The sequence below is a fragment of the Psittacula echo genome, assembly GCF_963264785.1.
Source record: "Psittacula echo genome assembly, chromosome: 2".
Taxonomy (NCBI): Eukaryota; Metazoa; Chordata; class Aves; order Psittaciformes; family Psittacidae; genus Psittacula; species Psittacula echo.
Window position 1 is genome coordinate 40,714,760 of NC_137737.1, and position 24,513 is coordinate 40,739,272.

Sequence of the window (24,513 nt, forward strand, 5' to 3'; positions counted from 1 at the left end):
ATCTCTGCGTGCTACTGGAAGCTCATGCTGGAGTTTAGGCTCCTTTTATCATGTGGGCATTTGAGGCTGGTAGCGTAGGAGTGCTGCAGCCTCCCCTCTGGATAAATTTTTGTGATTTTTCAGCAAGGTCAGATTATCTGGTTTCTAAAGATGCCAGATGAAAATCAGTGAATTCCATTCCTTGTCCTCAGTTCTCTGGGTGCTTATTGACCCCTTGTTCAAAAAGTGTCTTAGTGCTGTGGTACTTCATTTATTTCATTATATAGATACTGGTTTTGTTTTCATGAAAGATGAATGTGTGCTGTTGCCCACAGCTATCCTAGATGTGTGCTTTGTATTTTGGAAATCAGAATACATTAAGCTTATAGGTTGTTTTTTTTTTTTTATAGTGATGAAGTAATATTCATTCACAGATACTTCTGAAAGTGGTTTCTTGCAAAATTTTTTTACTTACTGAAATTTCAGTTGGCTTAGTAAGTGATTTTTCTTTTAATGTCTGGTGTATGTTGTATATTTGCATGATATTTTTTCATTATAAGTAAGTGTAACTGGAGTACAGGGTTAATTATGTCTGTAGTAAAAGCTTTTGCCATCTGTTTATGTGTAAGTCTTCTACTGGTTTGAAGGCTTTATTAGATGAATGGTGTTTGAGTTAATCGTTTGAGAGGAGATTTAAGGAGAAATACTCACCATTAACACTATGTTAATTTTTATCTATCTGTCTAGTAAGATGGCTCTAGCTTAGGGCAGTTTGCAAGTCTTAGAAAACTCCTTATAAATTTATTCCCTGAAGATATTTCAGGTGGAAAAAGAACAAAACAGGTCTGTGAGTTTTATAGGTTTTTGGTTTTGTTTTTTTTTTGTCTGTCTGTCACTGATAACTTAAAAATGGTCTGTTGGAACAGTTTATACTTTATTTTTTGTACTCTTATTCTCATGCTGCTTCTGTGTGGAATAATTCTACAAAATAATAGTGAATAAAATGATGAAGCAGCACAGATACTGTACTTAGTTGCAGATGAATTGCTAGAATGAAACATGTTATGTTGACTGTACAGTTGTGTGTGCACTTTTCATTTTGTATACAGATTATAAATACCAATGTAGTAAATGGGGAGGGAGATACCAGTTGGTTTGAAACAACTAGAAAAGATTTGTGCTGTAAGAAAAGAATAAAAAACACAGATGCAATTCCAGATACCATTCCAGAATCTCAACAGTACTATTCTAAGTACGAACTTTTAATGTTTAGCTGAGTTTGAGTCAAAGTACCATTGGATGAAGAAATTAATAACCTTTAGATTCAGTAGAGCAGTTAAAAAGAGAAAATGCAAGATGAAAACAACTCAAAAAGGTACGCAGTGAGGCAGTATGGTGAGCTTTGTGTGTGGGTTTTTTTTGTTGTTGTGTTGGCTTTATTTATTTATCCTTAGTTACAGAATGCATTTGCACAATGATAATTTACTTTGTTTACCTGTTCTAATAATCTGTTAGGTAATCAAATTATTTAAGTCTTATCATTTTACGTCCTTAATATTTGCATGCAAGTAAGCCTGGGTAGGAGGAATACATAATAATTTTTAAGGTGTACTAAAGGTCTTATGACAAAAGACTGTAGGGAAGAACAGAATTCATGCTAAGTGCTTAGCTACACCAAATTCACTTTCTGATGAGGCAGCTCTGTACTATGTGATATTCCTCTAATCCTATCATTAGTGGCAATATATTAATATGTTGGGTTAGCTGTGTAGCAGCTTTTGCTAAATTTACAGTTAAGGCAAACTGTCCTCCACTGAAACAAACCAACAACTCTCGGGATCTTAGTATTGGAAAAAAGACCTAAAATTAGCTGTTTTCTTTCTGAATTGGTGTTTTCCCTTTCCCCCATACAATCAAATGTCAGACAGTTAGGAATGTTCGCTTCTTGAAATGTTGTTAAATCACAGTATGGTAAGTAACTAAGCATTTGTTGATGACCCCAAGTAAATGAGTTAGAACAGGAGTGGATGTAGGAGTTGATATTCCTATGAAAAAATGAGTTGGCCTGACCTTTAAAGAAGGAAGAGATATTTTTACAGGGAGGATGTGGGTATATGTCTGTTGGAATTTCTGTCTATCTAGGAGTCTAATCAAATTTGAATGACTTCATTTAAATAAAAACTATACACAGAAGTCTTATATGATGGTAATGCTTGCATGAATACTAGTTTGTTCAGGTGATATTTCCCTTTTCCAGGAATTTGCATAGGTTTTATGCAATGAGTATGTTCATCCAAGACATTTAAAGAAATAACCTGTTTTCAGTTTGTGCGATGCTGTTTGTATAAATAATTAGTATCTGGATTTCATGGAGTATTACTCATATAAATTCTCAATGATTAAATTTAAAAATATATTACAGCTTATCTAAACTTTGGATAATATAAAATGAAATGTAAACATGACTTCAGTAACTTATGTCTGTAACATTCCAAACAGTTAAAACAGTTCGTGGAAAGAAGTGTTATAAAAGATTCTTTGTATTATAATTGAAATGTCCTTTGAGCTTCTAGAAAACATTAAAATTACAATTATAACTTTTTGTAGGTTGGGCTCATGTGGTTTGTGCTCTGTACATTCCCGAGGTGCAGTTTGCAAATGTTTCTACAATGGAACCTATCGTGTTGCAGTCTGTTCCTCATGATCGTTATAATAAGGTATAATTATATGTCTTTTTATCTATATCTAATGTGTTTATTTTACGACTTGTGAGTTTTAATAATCTAAAACTACACTTCTTAGAATGCAGTTCATGTAAAATTCATAAATGTATGCAGTAATGCTGTATGTTTTCTGCTATGACTTTATGATACAGTCAAGAATTAAGAAAGCTATTATTAAATTAAGCTGTAAGGTTTTCTGCCATGTCTCATTATTCTTTACAGATTAGGGACTGTTTTGTTAATTAAAAATATTGTGATTTTTGAATAACAATTTATTTTGAAAGGAATGTGAAATATTTCCCATAGGTTAAAATATTTTTACAGCTTATTTGAAATGTTGTTATTAATTACCAGTAAGTCATACTGGTTTAAGTATTGACATGAACACAAGCATGTTCATAAACATTTCCTTTAGGAAGAAAAGCTATGCTAATATATTAAGGCAAAAGCTTACAGACTTTTGCCTCTGAAAACAGTATTCACTTTAGTGGGATTATTTCCTTATAGAAGAACTCCTCCTAAATAAGTGTCAGTGAGATGGAATGTTCTATAACGCACAGTGATACTTCATTTAAAAATAAAAAAGGGACAAAAAGCACAAAGCAAAGTAATATAAGTTGTTAATAATTTATTAATGTTCTATATCGATAACTGTATTTTTCTACTTGTTTAATTTCGCTACCTCTTCCTCGCTAGACTTAAGTATATTCTGCTTTGTATTTTCCTTTCTGTAGGCAGCAAATAGAATTTCTGATTAGTTTGATTACATATTTTTCTTGTGTTGTTCCTTTTACCTGTAGTTTCTTTCTTTTACTTTATTTTTGGAGGACACTGAGGTAAAGGATGAATAGGCTGTGTTAGGCAAGAAAGAAAGAAAGGAAAAAAGGCATGTATCACCTCTTGTGTTCTTCCTACGGGGTAACCAATCCTGTTCATGTTGTCTCTGTGACCTCTCTCTTTTGCCGCTCCCCTTCCCCAATTTATATCTCTGATTTACACCATGTACCCCTGCCTCTTTCATAGAATCATTTAGGTTGGAAAACACCTTTAAGATCATAGATTCCAACCATTAACCTCACACTGCTAAGTCTGCCATGTCCCTAACATCTACACGTCTTTTAAATACCTCCAGGGATGGTGACTCCATCACTTCCCTGGGCAGTCTGTTCCAATGCTTGACTACCGTTTTGGTGAAGAAATTTTTCCTAATATCCAATCTAAGCCACACCTGAAGCAACTTGAGGCCAGTTCTTAGCCTTTTTTCTTTGTTTTGTCAGACTTTGGTCTTTTCCTTCTCTGTTTTGGATTCTCACAGTTGCTCTCAGTTATGTTTTGGCCATCTTATATACTGGTGTATCTGAAAAACCTGAAGTAAAAATCTAGGTTCTTGTCATGCTTTCTCACTAGATAGTACCTGAGTATCTGTGTAGGCTTCTCACTATTGGCTTTCTTCTGCATTGGCAAGTACATGCAACGGTAGGATTAAGTGCAGAACTAACAAAATTTTCATGCCTGGACACAAAGCAGTACAGATTTGTTGTAGTAGATGAGTTTATCTTCCTCTCTCCTCAACCCTGAGCCAGTTGCACATCTGTTTTCTCAGTTTTCATCGAGTGGAAGTAATAACTTCTTTTTTTATTGTCAGTGGTTCTTCCCTAATATACTTCAAAGATTTTGTGGAACACTTTGGATTTTATTTTATCTTGCACCATTTCCATTGATTGGATGAATAAATCCTTGTAAATTAAAAAAAAAAAAAAAAAAAGTACCCTGAGTATTTTAATATTGTTCACAAGGTCCATCGGTGATCTCTGTCTTTAGTCTTTAATTCCTTTTTGTTAGAACTTTTTTTACTTCTTGATATTTTCTCATTCCAAATATATGATAGTTATTTTTTACTGCTAAAATTCCAGTCTGCATTTTGTTGGTCTGAATTTACCAGGATTTTTTTTGCTTGCTAGATAATTACTAGTGCCATACAGATGATGTAGATAAAAGTTCCTGATGTTGTGTCTAGCTCTTAGTTTTCTGCATTTTTGGTGGGTGTTCTGATTTGGGCCTGTTTTCCACCTTTCTTAAGTCAGCCTAAAACTACTTAGGCCAGTGCTTGACCATAACTGTTTGCCATATCTGCTTCTCAAAAAAGTAGCTTTTATTTCCCATTTCCTCCAAAATTGATAAAGGCAAAGCTAAAAGCATTACAAAGATACTGAACTAAAAATAAAAATAAAAAAAAATAATTAAATAAATACAATTTATACTGAATAGCAAGGAGAGCAGGGGATAAAATCATTGCAGGCTACCGAAAAGGGAATGAGTAGTTGTCTTGGGTTTGGGGTTATTGTTCAAAACTAGTCCACTCAGGAACTGGTGGCAGTTTAGCCACAGCAGTACGAAACTCAACTTATATATTTATATGTATTTTTATATATTATTTTATATTTATAATGGCTTATACAGGCCACTACAGTATATTGTAAAATATGATGAGACCTGTATCAGAAGTGTTAAGGTTTGGGGTCACATCCCTAGCCTGGAAATTAATTTTTTTTCCTCTCTTTTTATAAAGCTCAGCTTTTGCTGTCTTTATATAAAAATAGATATATAAAATGAATATTTTTGTTATATATTAATATATCAATATATGGTATTAATATAATGTAATATATTACAATATATTTATTAATATCTATTTTATTATCTTTATTGATAGTGGCTGTGAATTTCAGGGGAATCAAAGAAATGCCTGTAGCGCTGTTGCTGCATCAAACCTCCTGAAACCAATTTAATTGTACTTCCAACAGCAGTGTAACTGTAACAGCACGGAATTTAAGCAGTAGTTGCCAACTAGGGACTCTCCCAACTTGTTTGATAAGGCTGTAGCCAGTGCCAAGTTTGGTTCTGCTGTGGCTAAACTGCCACCAGTTCTCGAGTAAGTTAGTTTTGAACAATACTCCAAAACCCAGACAACTACTGATTCCCTTTTCAGGTAGCCTGCAATAATTTCATCCCCCACCATCCTTATTGTTCAGTATAAATTGTATTTATTTAAACAATAAATTTTTTCTTTCTCTCTTTTTTTTTTTTTTTTTTTTTTTCTTCAAGAAAGTTCAGGAACTTTGTAAAGCCTTTAACTTTGCCTTTATCTATTTGGAAGGAAATGGGAACTAAACGCTGTTTTTTGGAGAGATAGGTGTGGCAAACAGTTCTTAAAACATTTGTTGCACATTGTGAACAAATGTAAACATGTAATTAAAAAAAATTACTAGAGTTGCTTCTCTTTTTAGAGAGACTTAATGCTAATTTCGTTCTGTCAGCTCAGGTTGAAATAGGATGATTTTAAGAAATATTTTATTTCCTGTGAAGTCCTCAGTAGTTCTCTGTGTGTGGCTGGATACATATAGAATTTTAGCATATGGAATTGGAGGAAAATACAGGCCGATGAAAATTATCCTAAGGGAGAACATATACTGTAGTCTTTAAAATAAAGAGAAGCACCAGTGGCGTTTTGCCAGGAGATAGTACTTAATTTACACAGTTTTTTCTATGAGCTTGTTTCTTTATTGAATGCTGTGAAATATGTAGTATTATAAAGTACAGTAATCTTAAATGCAAGAAGAAACATAGCAAATACCAAAGCATGAGGCTTGTCAATGTCAAGGCATTTGTCTGTTATTTCCCTGAAGTTTACCTGCTTCTGGGATAAAAACCATCATATTACTGAATGAATCCACTGAATGACTTGCTTAGCGGGTTAACTAACAGGAAAGCTCTTCTTACACAGTCACTTCCAAAACCAAATGGACTAGTAGTTGCTCTCCTTTTTAGTAAATATTTGTTATTCCTTGGGTGGTTATGCATGGATTATACCAATTTATTTTATGTGGGCTTTATTTGGCTATTTCAGGTTCGTTGGAAAGTATGTAGTAATTGAATATAATTACTGCTTTTAGGAACCCCTTTTAAGAACTGATTAAAGAATACGTGCGTTTTGGAGTTTCTTGATCTGCCTAGTATTAAAGGCAGCTGTTAGACATATTTCTGTACTTGCTGTGACAGAAGTTTGTGTACAATTCCTAGATTTGATTCTATAAGCAGGGAATGCTGTTGGTTAGCTGTTAGGAGTAAACAATTTCTCAAAGTACTTTTTGTTTTGTAAGGTATTTCTTGTCCTATGTTCCCTTCTGTCAATGCTTTTGCAAAGAAGGTGGTTTACATTTTGAGTTTTCGAAGGAAAAATACTGACAGGAACGTAAAGGCAGTATTGCAAAATATATGTTTTGACTTTAAATAAGATATTTGTTGCCTTTTTTGGGTAAAATTTCCTTACTGAATAAAAAGCTTTGTGTAATGATTTGCGTATTTTCCAGTGAGTTTGGGAGAAGTCTTAAGTACTCTCTTTCCCTAAGAGGTCTGAAGATTAGCTCTGCTTTAGGTAGTGGGACACACAGTTTTGCACTTCCACATTCCAGAGGTTTCAGAGGGGGTGTAGCAATTGCATGGATTTGCAAATGCATGAAAATCTTTATTTTCCTGCTTTGTGAAAGAAAGACGAAGGTTCTCAGGCTTCTTGTCTAAGAGAAGGTAGAAGTATGAGAAGCTCAGCTTTAGAGAGAACTTACCATCCATGTTGGAACAGGAAGATGAACTTTCTTTGGCTCTGTTTCATACGGAGGGTTAGGAATCAGGTTTTATACTTCTCATGGCTATGGTAGGAAGAATAGAAGTTCACTAAGCTTGTTAAAATGGGTAGGCAGTCCACCATGTTGTGTTTAAACTTGTTCGTAATGTAGCTGGTAGTTTGTTATCATTTTAGGAAAAAATTAAGTCATTTAACTGTAAATTGGTTGAAGGGGTCCAGAAACACATGTAGTATGTAGTGTTGAAAATCAGGAACTACGTGCTTACTAACTGGAATGCTTATATTGCTTTTCTTTCTGAGTTCAGTGGGGAAAAAAATTACAGATCTTAAGGCAAAACTCTGAAAAAACAGGACTGTAACTGGAGCTTGAGTTTTATGGGGTCCGTTGAACTCTCTGTTTATAGAGGTACCTTACTTTTGAAGTTACTTGCACTTAATATAGTTACTCAGATGAGGTTGATAGATCATGACCTTGTTTGTTCCTAAAATCTGAAATGTGTCAGGTCATGTTATGGAAAGCTAAAAAGCAGCCAGTCTCAGACCCTGTCAAACAACTGAATTATCTGTATGCACTACCTTGATGTACAAAGGGAGCAAGGCAAAGAATTAAGCAGGATTATCCCCTTTCTGATCCTTCAAATGTTAGGGTATGATTTTAGGATATGTTAGCTATTGGGTTGAATGCTTTTTAGAAGTCTTGTGGAAACTGTACAAGTATGACTCATCTACCCCAGAGCCCAGCATGTTAATCAAAATGCTTTAGTTAGCTGACATTTTGTGTTAAATGTTGTTCTAAATACCTCTGTAAAAGGTTGTTCTGATCTCAGAATTTCACTCATTTTCGTGGCTTTCTAAGTAATAGTGGTTTTGTATTATATTCTTTTGATATTTTTATTTCAGTGGTATCATGGTCCATTTTTCTTAAACTGTATTTTCTACCTCCTATGATTGATGGTTTTTTATTTATTTTACTCATTCTTTGCCTCACAGAAGGGAGGTTGTGATACAATTGCAATAAATCAGTTACAGTTTAAATGTAGACAATTTTTTGCGGGGGAGGAGGGAAAGAAGCTTTTCTTTTCTTGTCTGAGATCTTGTAATGGGATTTCTACAGAGGTGGCAGTGTGTTGGTATTTGTTACCTCAGCAAGGTTCTCTCTCATTTATAAACAGACACTTGACTGGCCCAGTGCTGGAGGATACTTTCATTGAGAATCTACTCTGAAACTGTTAAATTTTACACATAAATGTGATATGATAAAATCTCTCTAAATGGCGTTTCAGTAATTAGGACAGTAAAAAATGGGAAGAGTTTTAGCTTCGTCTGATGTATCTCCCTGAAATGTTGGTGAGAGATTGTAGTGATGTCTAGTACAATAGTGAGCTCCCACACAGGATGTATCCACATTTATTTGCCTCATGGAAAAAAAAAATTAAATAAATATTGTATATTCTTTTTGTCCTTTTTTTTTTTTAACTTCAATTTTACTGATAACTTTTTGAAAATATTACAGATGGCCACACTATCCCAGTAAAACAAATTAATAAATTGACAGAAATGCTATGATAAGATTTTCAGGTACTAGACAGGCTGTTTTCATTCTAGCTTGTTTTTGAGGTTGAAATGGGCTTGATACACTAATTTAAACTTTGTTTACAGGAGATTCTTGCTTGGTTGGTTTCTAAGATATTTATGAGGCTGTCCAAATCATGCTGAAATTAAAACAGAGTTCTGTTAAACAACTTATTTAATTAAAATAACTGAGCAGCATATGACTTTTGAAGCATGCTTTGAGACTTTACACCAAATGTATGAATAAAATTTTGTTAGCAGTTTTTCTGTATGTAATTTTGTAGACGTATGCATGTATACCATATGGTATCTTGTACCATTGGCCACTCAGTCTAATTTGATGTTTCTGAATGTCATCAATACAGGTAATGTTAAATGAATGTGAAAGTTATTGTGACCTAAGAGGACATAAACACAAACTTGACAGCAAGGAAAATTTTGAAGCCTAATGCTGGTAACTGTTGGCTGTTTAACCGTTTGGCTAGTTGAACAGTGATACAGAATTTATATAAATTAGTATTTGTACTGCATTAGAGTTGGTGAAGTGTTACACGAATCCCAAGTGTCTACTGGTGATCTTCTGCAAACATACATAGTTAGGGTTTTAAAAGAAGTTCTTATATAAGCTGAGCTGCAGAATCCAATAGTTGTCACCCAAGAATCTGTAACACAATTTATTTGTATGCTTCTTATCATGTTAAGTATTTTCTCTTTGATAGACATGCTATATTTGTGATGAACAAGGCAGAGAAAGTAAAGCAGCCACTGGTGCTTGTATGACATGTAATAAACATGGATGTCGACAAGCTTTTCATGTAACATGGTAAGTATATTTTATTATTTAACATCTCTGATATTCCAGAAAGAATCCGTGCACACAATGTAATGAATAAACTCTTTATTTAGGTTATTTCTGAGTAAAGAAATGTAATAAAGCAAACTGTGTAGAAATACCTTAATTTATAATAATACAGAATTTTTACTAGCAATATAGTAGAGTAGCATAGACAATTCCTGTGAGCTGCAAAAGCTTTCTGATAATATTCCTTTGGGTTGTGTTCAATGCCATGTCCTCCTGTGAATAAGGTTTAGTGGTTTGTTTTTTTCCTTAAGTTATTTTTCTTAGATGATGTTTTATAGGATGTAGGCATGTTTGAGATTGTACACCTGCTGGTTTGATGCTTGCTTCTTGTATATCAGTGGGGAAAAATTACTGAGTTATACATAAACATGCACGAGATTCACCCCTTCTTGTACAGATTTCCAAACATTTGGGGGCAGTTCACCTTACTGGTTTTATCTGAATGGTACGCATCTGTCCTGAACTATATATTTAGGTTTATCTGTTGAAGAAACAGTTGTGTCCACTATCTGATTGATTTTACTTTAAGATACTTAGACTTGCTTGCATCCAGGAGATGCTTGTCTCACTTTATGGACTTCTAAAAGAGGCTGGATAATTAGATTAAGTTGCATGTCAACAGGTAAAAGGAAGCAAAAGGAGTTTCACACCAAAATTTCCAGGCATTATTTGTTTTTTCGAATTCAGCTGAAGCTACTTTGCAGTAGATAGATCGCAGATTTGCACAGACTGTCTAGCTACATAACCTATGGATTTACACATCTGTTTTATGAGTGCTTCACTATGCTGCTTCTTGACCAGCTCAGTCAGGGAAATAGTATTTGCACACCTACTTAAATTACTTAAATGTATTTTTTTCAGTGTCATCTAGAGATACCTGGAAAGTCTTGTGCATATCTTAAAGGATATAATTCTGTAGTTTAGGCACTGATTTCTTGGCAACTCTTCTTTCAATTACCTGACTATCTGGCAGGCTTTACTCTTTCATAAGCATCTAATTTTTCATTGGATGTATCAATGTCAAGATCCTTTTTATGGTGCAAATGTATCGTGTTCCTCAAAGCATGTGTACCATGTTAAGAGGTTACTTAGATGTGAAATAAATGTATACATCCAAGTTTCTTTCAAACACTTGGATGCATGCAGGAGTCCTTTTCAATTTTTTTGTTAATTTCAAAACCCTGCTTTTAGTGAATGCCATAAAGTACATGAGAACTAGGTTAAAAATGAAACTATATTGCCAGTTCTTAGGATTTTTTGATTCTAAACTCCTGAGGTTTGTACTATAAAATTATACCTGGACAGAGAGTACTGTGACTGAGGATACTGAGAGGCTTCTGTAATATTTTTAAAATTAAAGTAAAAAGTGAGAACTACAGAAGGCAGAGATCCAGGGTCAGGTGTATCAGTTTTGAGTTAACAAAACTAATGTCTAAGGAAGAATGAGCTTGAGTCCATCTGTTTTTGTATGGCGATAAATCATCACTTAAAGATATCCTCTTAAATGTTTTCTTGAGTTGGCATCTGCTGTAGGTGTACATGTATTTGGGAAGCAGTATTTCTGAATTGCCCAGGAACATAAAGTATAAATAAGGGGAAAGTGATTTTAAAAAGCAATGAAAGTTAGCTGCCTTATATATTGTTCTTTCATTTAAATACTCCCATGCATAATTTTGACTGTAACATTGCATTATTATGCTAATGAAAATTATATGGAAAATGAAACTGAATAGTTGGTTTTTCAATGTCTTAAGTTAGTTTTGACAAGAAAAGAAATCAACATTGAAAATGGTGAAAACCAAATCTGATTGAAAAAGATGTAGTGGAGTAAGATAATAACTAGCCTAGGCAAGGAAACTTGTACGTCTTGTTCTTTTTAAAGAAATTAACCTGCCACAGTCTTTCAGACCAATAAATATTATTTATTATATCATTGAATTCCTGTTAAAAAAAAGGTGGTTTTCCTGGCAAAGCAGAGAGGGATGTATGTACCTTCAGAAAAATGTCTCTGGATCTATTGGATCTACAGTATGTTTTGTTAAAAACTGTTCTTTCCATAGATAATTTTTGGCTTCAATTTGAGCTAGGAATCATTATACATTGCTTGGTTTATTCATTTGTGGGAGTTGCTGCATAATAAATGTAGATTTTCAAGCTGTAAGCTTGTGTAAGTGGCTTAAAGATATGAAAAAGGTATTAGGCCGAAGTATAAGCTATACATATTTTTCAGTGGACTACAAAGGTTGGTTATGTGCTTGCATGTCACTTGTGTGGAAATCTCTTCTTTTAAATGCAGATATAAGTATCTGTCCATTATCAGCTGTGATACTGTGGTGCAAGCTGATGTAAAATTACTTTCCTTGAATGTTGTTTGGTTTATTTTTAGTGCACAGTTTGCAGGACTTCTTTGTGAAGAAGAAGGCAATGGTGCAGATAACGTCCAATACTGTGGCTACTGTAAATACCATTTTAGTAAACTGGTACGTATTTGTTAAATTCTATAAAAAAAAGTCACTGACTTTTCCTCTCTGAATTGCTATTAATACTAGAAATAATATTTTCGTGTAGCTCAGAAAGTAGATTGTGTCTCATTAAAACAGTGTTTTTAATCACAGTTACAGAAGTACTAGCTGAAAATGTTTCTCTAAGTGGTTACTTTCTAGATGTGTGGGTCATTCCCCTCTGCTAGAAATAGCATGCACATGTAGTGTTGTGCTTTTTTTTTTCCCCCCTTGAGTTCCTGTAATGTTTCTTCTGCTATTTAATTAGTTTGCTTCTAGGAATTTAGTTCATTTTAGAATAATATTGAATATATTACTTGCTATCTTGACATTAGAGAATAAAGAAGCCCTCTATTTCTTTTTGCTGCTGAAAGAAAAAAGTGTTTTTTCCTCTTGTTCTAATGCTCACTGTGTAGCCAGTTAGATATTCCTTGCCTGTAAATTCTTTGAAACAATGAAACAAAACCTCAAGGAAGTGACTTGAGGTTTGATATATTTTAATTTTTTTTTTTTAAACAAACAAGCAAACAAAAAATTTTGAAATTTCTGCTATTTCAATAGGTTTTGGATCGACTTCTGAAGTCTTTCCTATTGCTTCTTACCAGTGTGATAGTTCCAGGAGTCTGTTTCTGTGTATGTGTTGTGAGTGTGTGGCCTCGAAGGACTTAGTGATATTTTAAAAATGTTACTTATGAATATTGAATTATGAAAATTTTAGTATATCAACTTAAGTACAGATACTGCTGTAAGTGTAGTTAAACTTGCTGATTACTTGTTTTCACTGCTAAAAAAGGTGAATACTTGGGTGACTTCTGAGTAGGTTGCATTGAGGTAAAAACACAGGGCCAATGCACCATTTTAGCTTTCTAGAGGATAAGCTTGTGCTCTTGTGAATATTGATGAATTTGCTTCATGATGAAAATAAGTCAGGTCTTTCTGGGGCCCTTACTAAGCTAAGGTTTTTAATTATCCTGAGCTAATATGCCTATATGTGTATTTAAAAAGCAAGTTTAACAGTGAAGACATAACTGTATTTAACATGTAATTAGTTAGCCTCCCATTACGAAGCTATAGAATTAAGAACAGTAAAGACTGACAAGATAGTTTAAAGTGTTTCAGTGTTTCTTCTAGGATTACTGTGACTGTTGATGCCTGGTAAATACAGGTGTTTAGTATTTACTACAGAAGATGGTGGGTGGCATATATCTGCTATACCACTGAAAACATTGTTTGGCAAAGCATAGACCTGAAGGGTCTTTGTAATGCTACCTCAGTTATAATAAAATAACGTTTGAACACTGGCATAGCATAAAGTTTTTGCAGTCCCAGACTAGGCTCTTAAACATGACAGTAATAAGGCAATTATGTCTGCCACCTTTAAATGCATACATGACTGTAACATTCTGTATCCTATTTTTTAAACCATTTTACTGAAAATACTTCAGTTGGATCACTTGAATAATAAATCGTGGAGCCATGAAACAGCCACCTTACAATGCATTTCAGGCATGTGGCAGTGTGGCTTCATGTGATACTCATCTGAGGAGCATCTTCTCTTGTTTTATGTTATGCACATTTGAAAATGTTTCTAGCGTCTTCTAACCTTTAAGAAGTGATGTATCTCTTTTCTTTGTGGAAAGCATATCTTGCCAATTTGTGGAGGTGTAACAGTTGATACAAGGGTAGGCTTTTTTCCTGGTATACTTTGGGTAGTCTTTTTAATTGTTCTGAATTTGTCAGTTTTTCAGTAAGTGAGTTTTTTTTTTTTTTCAAGCAGTAAGGCATCTTATCAGTTGAAATGCTTTGTACTTTTTATTTATTCAAATGGTTCTTTTTCTCTATCCATAAATATATTTTCTCTTTTTAGAAAAAGAGCAAACGGGGATCTAATAGGTCATATGATCAAAGTTTAAGTGATTCTTCCTCTCACTCTCAGGATAAACATCATGAGAAGGAGAAAAAAGTAAGTGGATTTGTCGTTGCTAATTACGTGGCACATCTGCTTAATAGTAGCATTTTCTGATAAACTTAATTTTTGCTGAAAAGCTTGAAAAAAATCTTGTTTATGAAGCACTGAATAATCAATGAGACAGATGGTAAACTAGAGGTACTAGTGTCCAATGAGGAAACTTCTTCAGATGTGTTTGTACATGCACCTTCCTATTGCTGTTTATCATCCGTTTTGGGATACACACCGAAACATATCTATTGGGAAGGCTGTTCCTATGCAGCTTCCTTTGCTTTGCTTTTCCATTAGAGATTTTTTGGGTAGCATGATTAGGCAGGATAGAAAAACAGGGGTAGACATTTTAGCAAGTGTGCTGCTAAACAGGTGTGTCTGATTTTGTATGCTTGAACCCATTATTTCTTTTTCTCTTCACCAAAGAACTGACATCTCCTGTTGACATATCGCACTGGTACTAGTGGTCAAGCCCGCTGTGATGGCAAATATCTTGTCATTCACCTGGGAATCTTCCTGTGAGGGTACAAAGAACATAACGCTGATTTCTGTCAATGGTGTATTCTTTTAACAATTTAACTCACATTTTAAAAAAAAAAACTTTAAATTTATAATGATTATCCCTTCATGTTTTTATTACCGCTATTTTAATAGTCTATTGGAAATTTATCATATAAACACCACTGATAACAGACAGTGGCACCATAATGCAAATTTGCTTTGGCTCTTTTTTAGCTCTTTAAGAACACATGCAAAACTGCTCACCAGCATATATCCCATACAACTGATTTAATAGACTTTTCTGCGGGTGTGGGTAGACTTAGTTTTGCATTATTCAAAATTATTACATAAAATTTGAAGTCAGAAAATGTACTGACCAAATGTGTATTGTATGAAGGAGCTCTGTTTATAGTGACAGGAAATTGCATAACAAATGTTATAACAATTTTATTTAATTGTTATTGCGTAACAAATGTTATGTTATAACATAACAAATGTTCCCTCCTGCTGGAGGGAAGGGATGCCATCCAGAGGGACCTCGACATGCTTGTGAGGTGGGCTGATGCCAACCTTATGAAGTTTAACCATGCCAAGTGCAGGGTCCTACACCTGGATCGGAGCAATCCCAGGCACAGCTACAGGTTGGGCAGAGAAGAGATTCAGAGCAGCCCTGCAGAGAAGGACTTGGGGGTGTTGGTGGATGAGAAACTGAACATGAGCCGGCTTCAGTGTGCGCTCGCAGCCCAGAAAGCCAACCATATCCTGGGCTGCATCAAGAGGAGCGTGACCAGCAGGTCAAAGGAGGTGATCCTGCCCCTCTACTCTGTTCTCGTGAGACCTCACTTGGAGTATTGTGTGCAGTTCTGGTGTCCTCAACATAAAAAGGACATGGAACTGTTGGAACAAGTCCAGAGGAGGGCCACGAGGATGATCAGGGGACTGGAGCACCTCCCGTATGAAGGCTGCGTGGAGACCTCATAGCAGCCTTCCACTATCTGAAGGGGGCCTACAAGGATGCTGGGGAGGGACTATTCATCAGGGACTGTAGTGACAGGACAAGGGGTAATGGGTTCAAATTTAAACAGGGGAAGTTTAGATTGGATATAAGGAAGAAATTCTTTACTGTGAGGGTGGTGAGGCTTGGAATGGGTTGCCCAGGGAGGTTGTGAATGCTCCATCCTTGGCGGTGTTCAAGGCCGGGTTGGATGAGGTCTTGGGTGGCATGGTTTAGTGTGGGGTGTCCCTGCCCATGGCAGGGGGGGTTGGAACTTGATGATCTTCAGGTCCTTTCCAACCTTAACTATTCTATGATTCTATGATTCTGTGTCAGTCTTCAGACCCTTAGTTTCATTAATATTTGATTTGCTTTTAAGGTTATTTCCGCTTTGGATGGATGTTGTATCTCTAGTGTTCTTGGATAATTATAAATCTGGTTAATGGTGTAGGCAAATAGTTCCATCTTCATTTGGTAGTGCAGAAGAGAGTGCATTGTCATGTGGTTGTATCTCTAAACCTAAATTTATTACTAAACTTAGAAAAGTATGGGGGTTTGACATACCTTTTTTTCTTAGTAACACACTTGTAGGAAAAAAACAATCTTGAATTACAGACTACAAAATTACCTTACCAAAAACCTTACCAAATATTTGCCATATTTTGACTTAATGTGCTTAGTTTTTCAGCAGTGTCATATTTCAGGTCATGTTTTGTCCAAATACATGCATGGATTTTTACTCACATTGACAAAACCTTGAAGTTGAATTTCAAGAAACCTTGAGGTGTGAGCATGAGGTTCAATTTCAGTTTTGTATGTCTGTGTAGTGCAAAAAACCTGTTGCTATTGAGTTTTGTTGTGTGGTGTGGTTTTGTTGTTGTGTTTGTTTGTTTGTTTGTTGTGCTTTGGAGATACTATGCTTCTTCAGGTCGTAATACCTGGAAATCTTCAGGGCATGCTTGGAGGGACTTTGTAACAGTGTGTTCAGCCAATGTATCAGCTGCTTTTTTTCTGCTTGCTGCTCAGCTTCTCCTGCTCTGGAAGTGTTTTGATGTGGACCTTCTAGAAATAGTTACTGTTGTGGCTTGCCTTTGCACGTCCTGGCCTTTTTCTGTGCCTTGAAGTTTGCTAGAAATTGAATATGGAAGTTTCTTCTACCTTTCATGAACTGAAACATGGCAATCTGGAAGATCTCATGATCTGGTTTGAGCCTGGGGTGGCATGGTGTAGGGTGAGGCGTCCCTGCCCATGGCAGGGGAGTTGAAGCTACATGATCTTAAGGTCCTTTCCAACCCTAACTATTCTATGATTCCATCTGTAATACTAAGTGAAGCAATGCAGTTTGAAGGACTAACCTATTACTTAACATTCGTTGGTTCCTGTGGTACCTTACAGCATGTTCACTTACCAAGTTTAATTTGCTTTGTATGTTGTGTAATAACAAAGCACTATTCTAGCTAAAACCACCAAATGTGAAGAAAGTTGCAGTTTCCTAAAGCTGTTGTTCACATAACTTTCTGTGGCTATAGGCTTTTTGTTTGGCGTTTTTAACCTTACATATTCCATAGTTAAAAAATGGCCTTTGTTTTGCAAAATACTACTCGTCAGTCAATGAATTGTATGTGGTATGGAGGCACATTCTCTTGATAAATTTAACTACCTTCTGCATATGATATGTTATTTGATACAGTATATCAAATATACACTGTATCTTGGGGTAGTAAGGTGAGGATGACTTACTGTATTTTCCTCTTATGTAAATCTGTTTGGAATCTAGATTGTTGTCACGTTACAGTAAAAATGTGTATCTTTCTTCCCAGATACAGTGGTATCTCGTGTGTTGTGTCATTATTTCTGTCCATCCACTGTCTGTGTTGTTGTGTGTCTCCTCCTTTTCCCCCCAGGAGCACTATATTTTCTACTTTTATCTTTCATCTTTGTTCTTTGGAATTTTGGATAATCTAAACTTCAGGCATTCTTAAATCTTTCTCTTTTGCCAAGCAGAAGCCATATGAGTTGAGGATTGGAACCTTTTTTATTGCATAGACCTCAGAAGCTGTCCATATGCTTATAAAATCTTACTCTTCATTAAGAAGAGGTTGGTCTGAAAATGTTGATATGGATAGCTGTCATTTCTGTAAATAGACACTGAGTTGAAAGTATGTGTTTTCCTTCAAATAATGTACTTCGTCTCTTCTAGACACTGTGCTCACAAACTTGATAGCAAAATACGAGGGTAGAATAATACAAAAAACCCCAAACCTTTGGTATGATTTAATTTTAATGAGGACTTTGAAGCTACAGAATAAATAGCTTAATTATATTCTGATTACTGTTGGACTAAGTATTGTTAGTTTCTATGGTAGAGCCGTTATTTAGAAGTTAATTAGAGATGCATCTGTGTGCCTCATAAGTAGGGTTGGTAGTAGGTTGCGTGTCATCCCATTATAATACCCCTTTTTTTAGGGTCCAGGTGTTTACTTCAAGCTTTTAGGGGAAAACCTGAGACCATCATGAGGCTGTGGAAGAATGCCTTGCTTTACTCATGTTCCTGGCAACCTTATCTTTGGAAGGGACTAAAGAAGGAAGCAAACACATCTGCAACTGACCTTTGTGTAAAGGAAGTCTTCCTTGCCACTTAGGTGAAAATTAGGCAAACTTACTGGCATATATGTTTACGACTTCTTAAAAATGTGAATTTACTTGCATAGTAAGTAACTATTATGTAGCAGCTGAATTACACAAATTCCTTTTCTACTAAAGGTCTTTCAGCTTTGGTCTGTCCTGAGCAGGAAATGGAAATTTAAAACTCCCTGCTATGATGGCTAATATGATGCAAATTAAACAAAAAGGGGCTTGTAACTGAAGACTTCAAATATGTAAGAAGTGGTGACTGAAGAGGGGAAAAAAGAACAAAATAGTGATGAGGAGCCCTAGGGCACTATTACAGAAGTTGGAGGGTGTCAGAGGAGAACCTCATATGCAGGAGCCAGGACAAGCGTTCTAAACACTGAGTTACTGGCTAAAGGGAATGCATTATGGGCATGATCTTGCTGCTTATCCTGTTCTTCAAGGAGCATTGCACCTCCCCTAATTTTGAGGGGAGGAACTTGAAATATAAGAAGAGTTTGACGCACTGCATGACATACAGTGTGTTCCACTGTAACTGTGAGTTTGTTAAGTGTGTGAGAAGGTAAAACTTGTGAACTGCATAAACTTTCCCAATATGTTGTGAAGGACCCTACATTCGTATGTCAGGACTATGAATTTCATTTGGGAGAGAGGCACTTGATGCTTTTTAATGTATTTTAATGTTCTGTGTGGGCTGTTACAAATCAAGTCCTAAACACTCAGATCAAGTGTTCATTATGATGCCTCCCTGTATGAATAACTGACTGTGAAAAGATAGAATTGACCTGCCATGCATCACATAAGATTCTGTGGCAAAAACAGGGATACTGCAGTTCTTGAGTTATCATTCAGCTACATAAGCAATGGTTTCCTTTTTTTTTTATCTTTAGGGGAAAAGAAAAGAATTGAAATTTTCTGGTTTAGTGCTGAAGAATCGATTTATAGCACAGTATAAAGCAAAGTGTTGCAAAGGCAATTCTAATTCTGTCATTCTTCTGTTAATTGCCTCATTTAATAAGCTTAATGCTGTTATTTGAACTTTGGGTTTTTGTGTAGCTTTTTTGGGGGGGGAATGGAGGTGGAAGAGTGCCAGACTGATCTCAGTAATGCAGTATCCCATTGTATTTTTGTAAGTTTTAAAGGTTTTTGTTAATCAGTTTAATAGATTTGACTGTTTAATCCTCAACTGTTCTTGTAGTATAAAGCAAAATTGTAAGAATGGTAAAGATAACTAGAAGAAAAGTGATCTAATGCTAGATCAGTATTATTCAAATGAGAATGGTGTGGTATGGATGGGGATGCTTGTCCATGTTGATTTCTTCCAAATTCTGTTCAGTTAAAGGGAAAGAAGAATGCCTGTAAAACACATTTAAAAATGGGTCAATAAGTATATACCGTATGTAGCTCAGTGTATATGTGGATGGTCTTTAGTATTTACTGATGAGCTGCAGAACCTGGTTTTGTTTCCTAAAGCTGAGGTTTTGCGTGGATTTTGTGTGTTGAAAGTCTGATTACTTGGGAGGACTGGCAGAGTGTGTCTGTGTAAACAAAATGTCATTAGAAAGCTACTCTGAGTATATTCAGTAATATATGTCTTCTAAGTCTGCATGATTAAGAGCAGAGAAGGCATCTTACTTGATTTGTTGCCTGCTGAAGTTCTGTGTTAACTTGTGCTGTATTCTGTGTCAGCTTGACAAAGAATACAGCACACATTTTATTTCAGTAAGAGGAGAAGTAGGAACTTCTGTTTAGATTATCATGCTTATCATGGAATTACTGATGTGACTACCTTTAACCTTACAGTAACGTGTCGTTGTCTTTTATGTCATCATAATATTTGAAGCACTGGAACAGGTTGCCCAAAGAAGTGTAAGTGCTCCGTCCCTGGCGGTGTTCAAGGCCAGGCTGAACAGAGCCTTGGGAAATGTGGTCTAGTGTGAGGCATCCCTGCCCATGGCAGTGCAGTTGGCACTAGGTGATCTTAAGGTCCTTTCCAGCCCAAACCATTCTATGATTCTGTGATATATTATGGAAAAAAGAGTAATGCTAACCTTGACATAACAAACGCCTCGTAATTGTTTTAAGCTTGGCACCTGGGATTAGTTAATTACTTTGAAATCAAAATGACAAATGCACCACCCTTGGGTATACCTAAAAACTACCCTTTAAGCTGTAGCATTTTGTGACACTATGTTAGTTGCAGTTGTCCTTTTTCCCTCAAAGTACACATTTTGGTCTTCTTTACACTGAGAGAGAAATCTAAGTCAAAACCCAACCCCAGCAGAACCCGTGCACGAAGTAATAGTTATTAGTAACAGTGATAACTCTATAGGCTGTAAAACTGAAATTCCATGGGTAGCAAAATCCCTAAACATTCATCTGAAGAAGTTCTGTTATTTATTTGTTTTCTTCATTGAGCTACTCCTTCACTGTGGTTTTTATAGGTGTCTCTTCAGCAGTACTGTGAGAATCAGAATTTTGAGTAGGTCTCTACTATAGCAAGTTCTTCCTCTGCTCATCAGACGAGTAGTGTTTTTTAAAAGGAAAAATCACATTGTTAGTCCAGATGTCTTCCTTAGGCTGCAGGAATCAACCAAAAGACTGACTGCTTCATTGAAAAATTGCTGTGATATACTTGAGATGTAATGAGTTGTTAATCTTATCTATTTTGTTGTTTATTATTTCTGCTATTATTACATATGTCCTGATTTTGGCTGGGATAGAGTAATTTTCTTCCGAGTAGCTGGTGCAGTGCTGTGGTTTGGATTTAGTCTGAGAACAACACTAATAACACACTGATGTTTTAGTTGTTGCTAAGGAATGCTTGCCCCAATGAAGGACTTTCTCAGTCTCATGCTCTGTCAGTGAGGTGGAGCACAAGAAGCAAGGAGTAAGCAGAGACAGGACACCTGACCTGAACTAGCCAAAGGAGTATTCCATACCACAGCACATCATGCCCAGTATATAAACTGGGGGGAGGAGGAGTTACCCGAAAGGGCAGATCACTGCTCGGGGATGAACTGGGCGTTGTTCAGCGGCTGATGAGCAATTGTATTGTACATCACTTGTGTTTATTCCTTCTCTCTATTTCCTGTTACTGCTACTATTATATCTTACTTTTATGTCCATTATAAAACCCATGGGTTTTGTACATTTTTTTTCAACTCTCTTCCCCATCCCAGTGAGGAGTGGTGGGGTGTGAGCAAACGGCTGTGTGGTACTTAGTTGCTGGCTGGGTTTAAACCACAACAGTGTATTACTTCAGTTTCACCAGTATCTTCACAAAATTTTAATAAAAGACTTTATGTCTGATTATGATTTTGGTCCTTATACAAGTTCAGTGTGTTGTAGCATTATTTACTTAACTCCTCAGCGTTTGTGCTTTGCCACATTATAAGATAGAGGAGAGTAACATCTGAATAACTGGAGTGCATGGTAAGCTGGACTTTGAAGAAATGTGGATGTTTCTTGGTTGAGAAAATTATGCAATGTTGTTTGTCTTAATTTAAAAACTAGATGACACCTGAATATTTAAAATAGGTCATTAAGGTTACTGCTTGATTTTTGTTTCTGTTTGAGTAATGTACCTTCATGAACCAATTCTGTAGCTATAACTCTGAGGGATGTAGAAGCAAAAGGTGCTTTAAGATGTTCTTTTTCTTTGCTTTGGATCCTAGATTAATACAAGATTATTTGTACTTTGTTGACTGCGTAATAGTTTCTAGAACATAATCTTGATAATTTTCAATGAAGCTGTATGTATATGTGGTTCACCAGGTACAATGTTTTGAGTGCTGGTAGACCACATGCAGTTAAAGGTGATCTGCAATGGTAAGCTGACTGAGCCAGGATAAACGTATTCTTTTTGCCATTCCATTTACCTATTTTTTAACATATTTGATGGGTATCTTTAAGTTACCTCACAGACATGAGAGCATTTCACAGTATGTAACATAACACATATTAAAAAGTTTTAAATACTTGCAATTTTTATAGGAATACATGAAGATGAGCATAAATAGTTGTCTTGTTTTAGTTAATCCTGAATCGTTTTTGAAGTTATAACGTGCTACTTAAGTGTTTAGCACTGAGTATCCATCACTAATCATTAACATTAAACAGTGTAAATAACAGAAAAAGCTCATTTTAATGTTAAATTTCAAAAGAAGAGTAGCATATTCTTAGTAAGAGTTGTGCATTAGTCTTGCATATAAGAGAAGCTTTGACTGGCATTTTTATAATTGATTTTTGAGTCTTTTTACCATTGACAGTTAAAATTCTGACCACAATCTGACCATTATCCCTGAATTGAAGTGAGTTTTTTTGAGTCTTTTAAGTAATTGTAGCAAGGATTAGTACTTAAGAACAAGTTTTGTGCTTAAAGCTGACTGTGAATATATTTGAATAGTGCTGGCAGTAGTGTTCCACCTCCACCTATAAACTATCCTGAGCCTATCTCCTTTTGTTACTATGACTGCTGCAGCACTGCTACTGTATTTAATTTTCCTGTTGTGGTTTATACCGTATAAAATGGTAGATAGATGAATGCCTGAGCAAGGGCCATTCTTGTCAAAACAAGATAAATGAAGATTTGAATTTGAACTTGAGAACCATAGGCATTTTTCATTCTGGAATTGTTATGGTTATATTACTAATAGCTGCCAGTCACAAATAAGAGGCCAAGCAGGTCTTGTGTTGGGAATTAGCAAGAACTATGTGCAGCTTTCTATTAAAGACGTTAGTTGTGATGGTAACAGCTCTGGGTTTGCGAGTTTCAGTGATGAATAGATAGTGCAAAATATCCATAAAAAAGAAAAGCACAAATCTGAGTACTCTGTGCTAATAGAATGTTCCGATATGTTTGAATTATTTGAGGGAGTCAGAAACAGTGGCTGAAGAATTAGTGATTTAGACATTCAGATGACTTTTCTCACAAGAATCATAGGATCACAGAATAGTTAGGGTTGGAAAGGACCGTAAGATTATCTAGTTCCAACGCCCCTGCCGTGGGCAGGGATGCCTTGCACTAGACCATGTCACCCAAGAGTCTGTCCAACCTGGCCTTGAACACTGACAGGGATGGAACATTTACCACTTACTTGGGCAACATGTTCCAGTGCCTCACCACCCTCACAGTAGAGAACTTCTTCCTTATATCTAACCTGAATTTGAAAATGTTGTTAAGGTTTGAAAGCTTTGCACAGCCAGAGGTAGTGGGGAGGAGGGGGGGTTATGATTTTTGTAACAGAGAAGGGGATAAAACTGAAATTTTTGTTTTAGATCAGCCTAAGCAGTTTTATTTGAAAGGCTGATCACTGGTGCTTGCTGATAGTTTGCATGTGTTTTAATTCTTCCAAAATAGAAGTTAGTCTCCTGATCCCGGGGCAGATAAGCTCTTGCTCCTGCGTCCTGTGTCTACCTCCTCTTGTCCCTGTTACTGCCCATGTTTCATGCTCCTTCGCTGAACTAACCTAATTCACTAAAACAGCAGAAAACTATCCACTTTGGGTTTTGGTGCTGCTTTTTAGTATTTCGAATTGTCACACAGAAAGTCTGACAAGCTAAGCAGTGTGGGAAGGGTGAGAGACGGGTCAGGAAACCTTTTTTTTTCATTTGTAACAGTGAACTGTTAAATGCCAAACTTCAGAAGGTAGCTTAATGAAATGAAGTACCGTGGTAACCTCTTTGGAGAGGGCTGTGACTTCCTGAGACAAAAATGAATTGCAAATAAGTGTAAATACCTTGAACAAGTTAAATGATACTTCCACATGGTAATGTTATGAATTAATAATGCCATTAGAGAAAAGCTGAACTCATTCATTCCATCTGTCCTGGAAAAGTTATCATTCACTTGCATTACTCAGTCTTCTCAGACATTAAGGTCCAAACTGTGGAAAGATATATTTGATAACATTTATTCTGTTGATAACAGAGCTAAAATAAAATTGTACATGTATCCTTAATCTGATGTTTCAATGAGATTGTGTTTGTTCAGTAGTCTGATTAATGTTTCCTCTGAAAGTACAGTAAAGGAAATGAATAAGTGCCGATCTTTAGAGTGATCCGGTGTGTAAATGAGCTAAAAACCAGAAGAGCTGGAACCAACTGTATTTGTGAAATCATATTATGTAAAAGTTTTGTAGATTGA

At 35.7% G+C, this 24,513-nt stretch overlaps 1 protein-coding gene across 13 annotated transcripts in view; it reads left to right on the forward strand.

Moving 5' to 3' along the window:
- Window positions 1-24,513, forward strand: part of MLLT10 (MLLT10 histone lysine methyltransferase DOT1L cofactor) — a 164,779-nt gene that overhangs the window by 31,942 nt on the left and 108,324 nt on the right. For 11 of the 13 annotated variants that reach the window (XR_013958936.1, XR_013958937.1, XR_013958938.1 and 8 more), the window contains exons 5-8: window positions 2,587-2,696; window positions 9,636-9,739; window positions 12,165-12,258; window positions 14,147-14,242. Coding sequence is in view for 4 of the 13 variants with exons in the window: in XM_080639532.1 (XP_080495658.1) it covers window positions 2,587-2,696; window positions 9,636-9,739; window positions 12,165-12,258; window positions 14,147-14,242 (404 nt within the window). In the remaining 9 variants the exon portion in view is untranslated. Of the gene's footprint in view, window positions 1-2,586; window positions 2,697-9,635; window positions 9,740-12,164; window positions 12,259-14,146; window positions 14,243-16,783; window positions 16,966-24,513 lie in introns of those variants that run through there. The other 2 variants (XM_080639534.1, XM_080639535.1) reach the window with 2 other exon arrangements.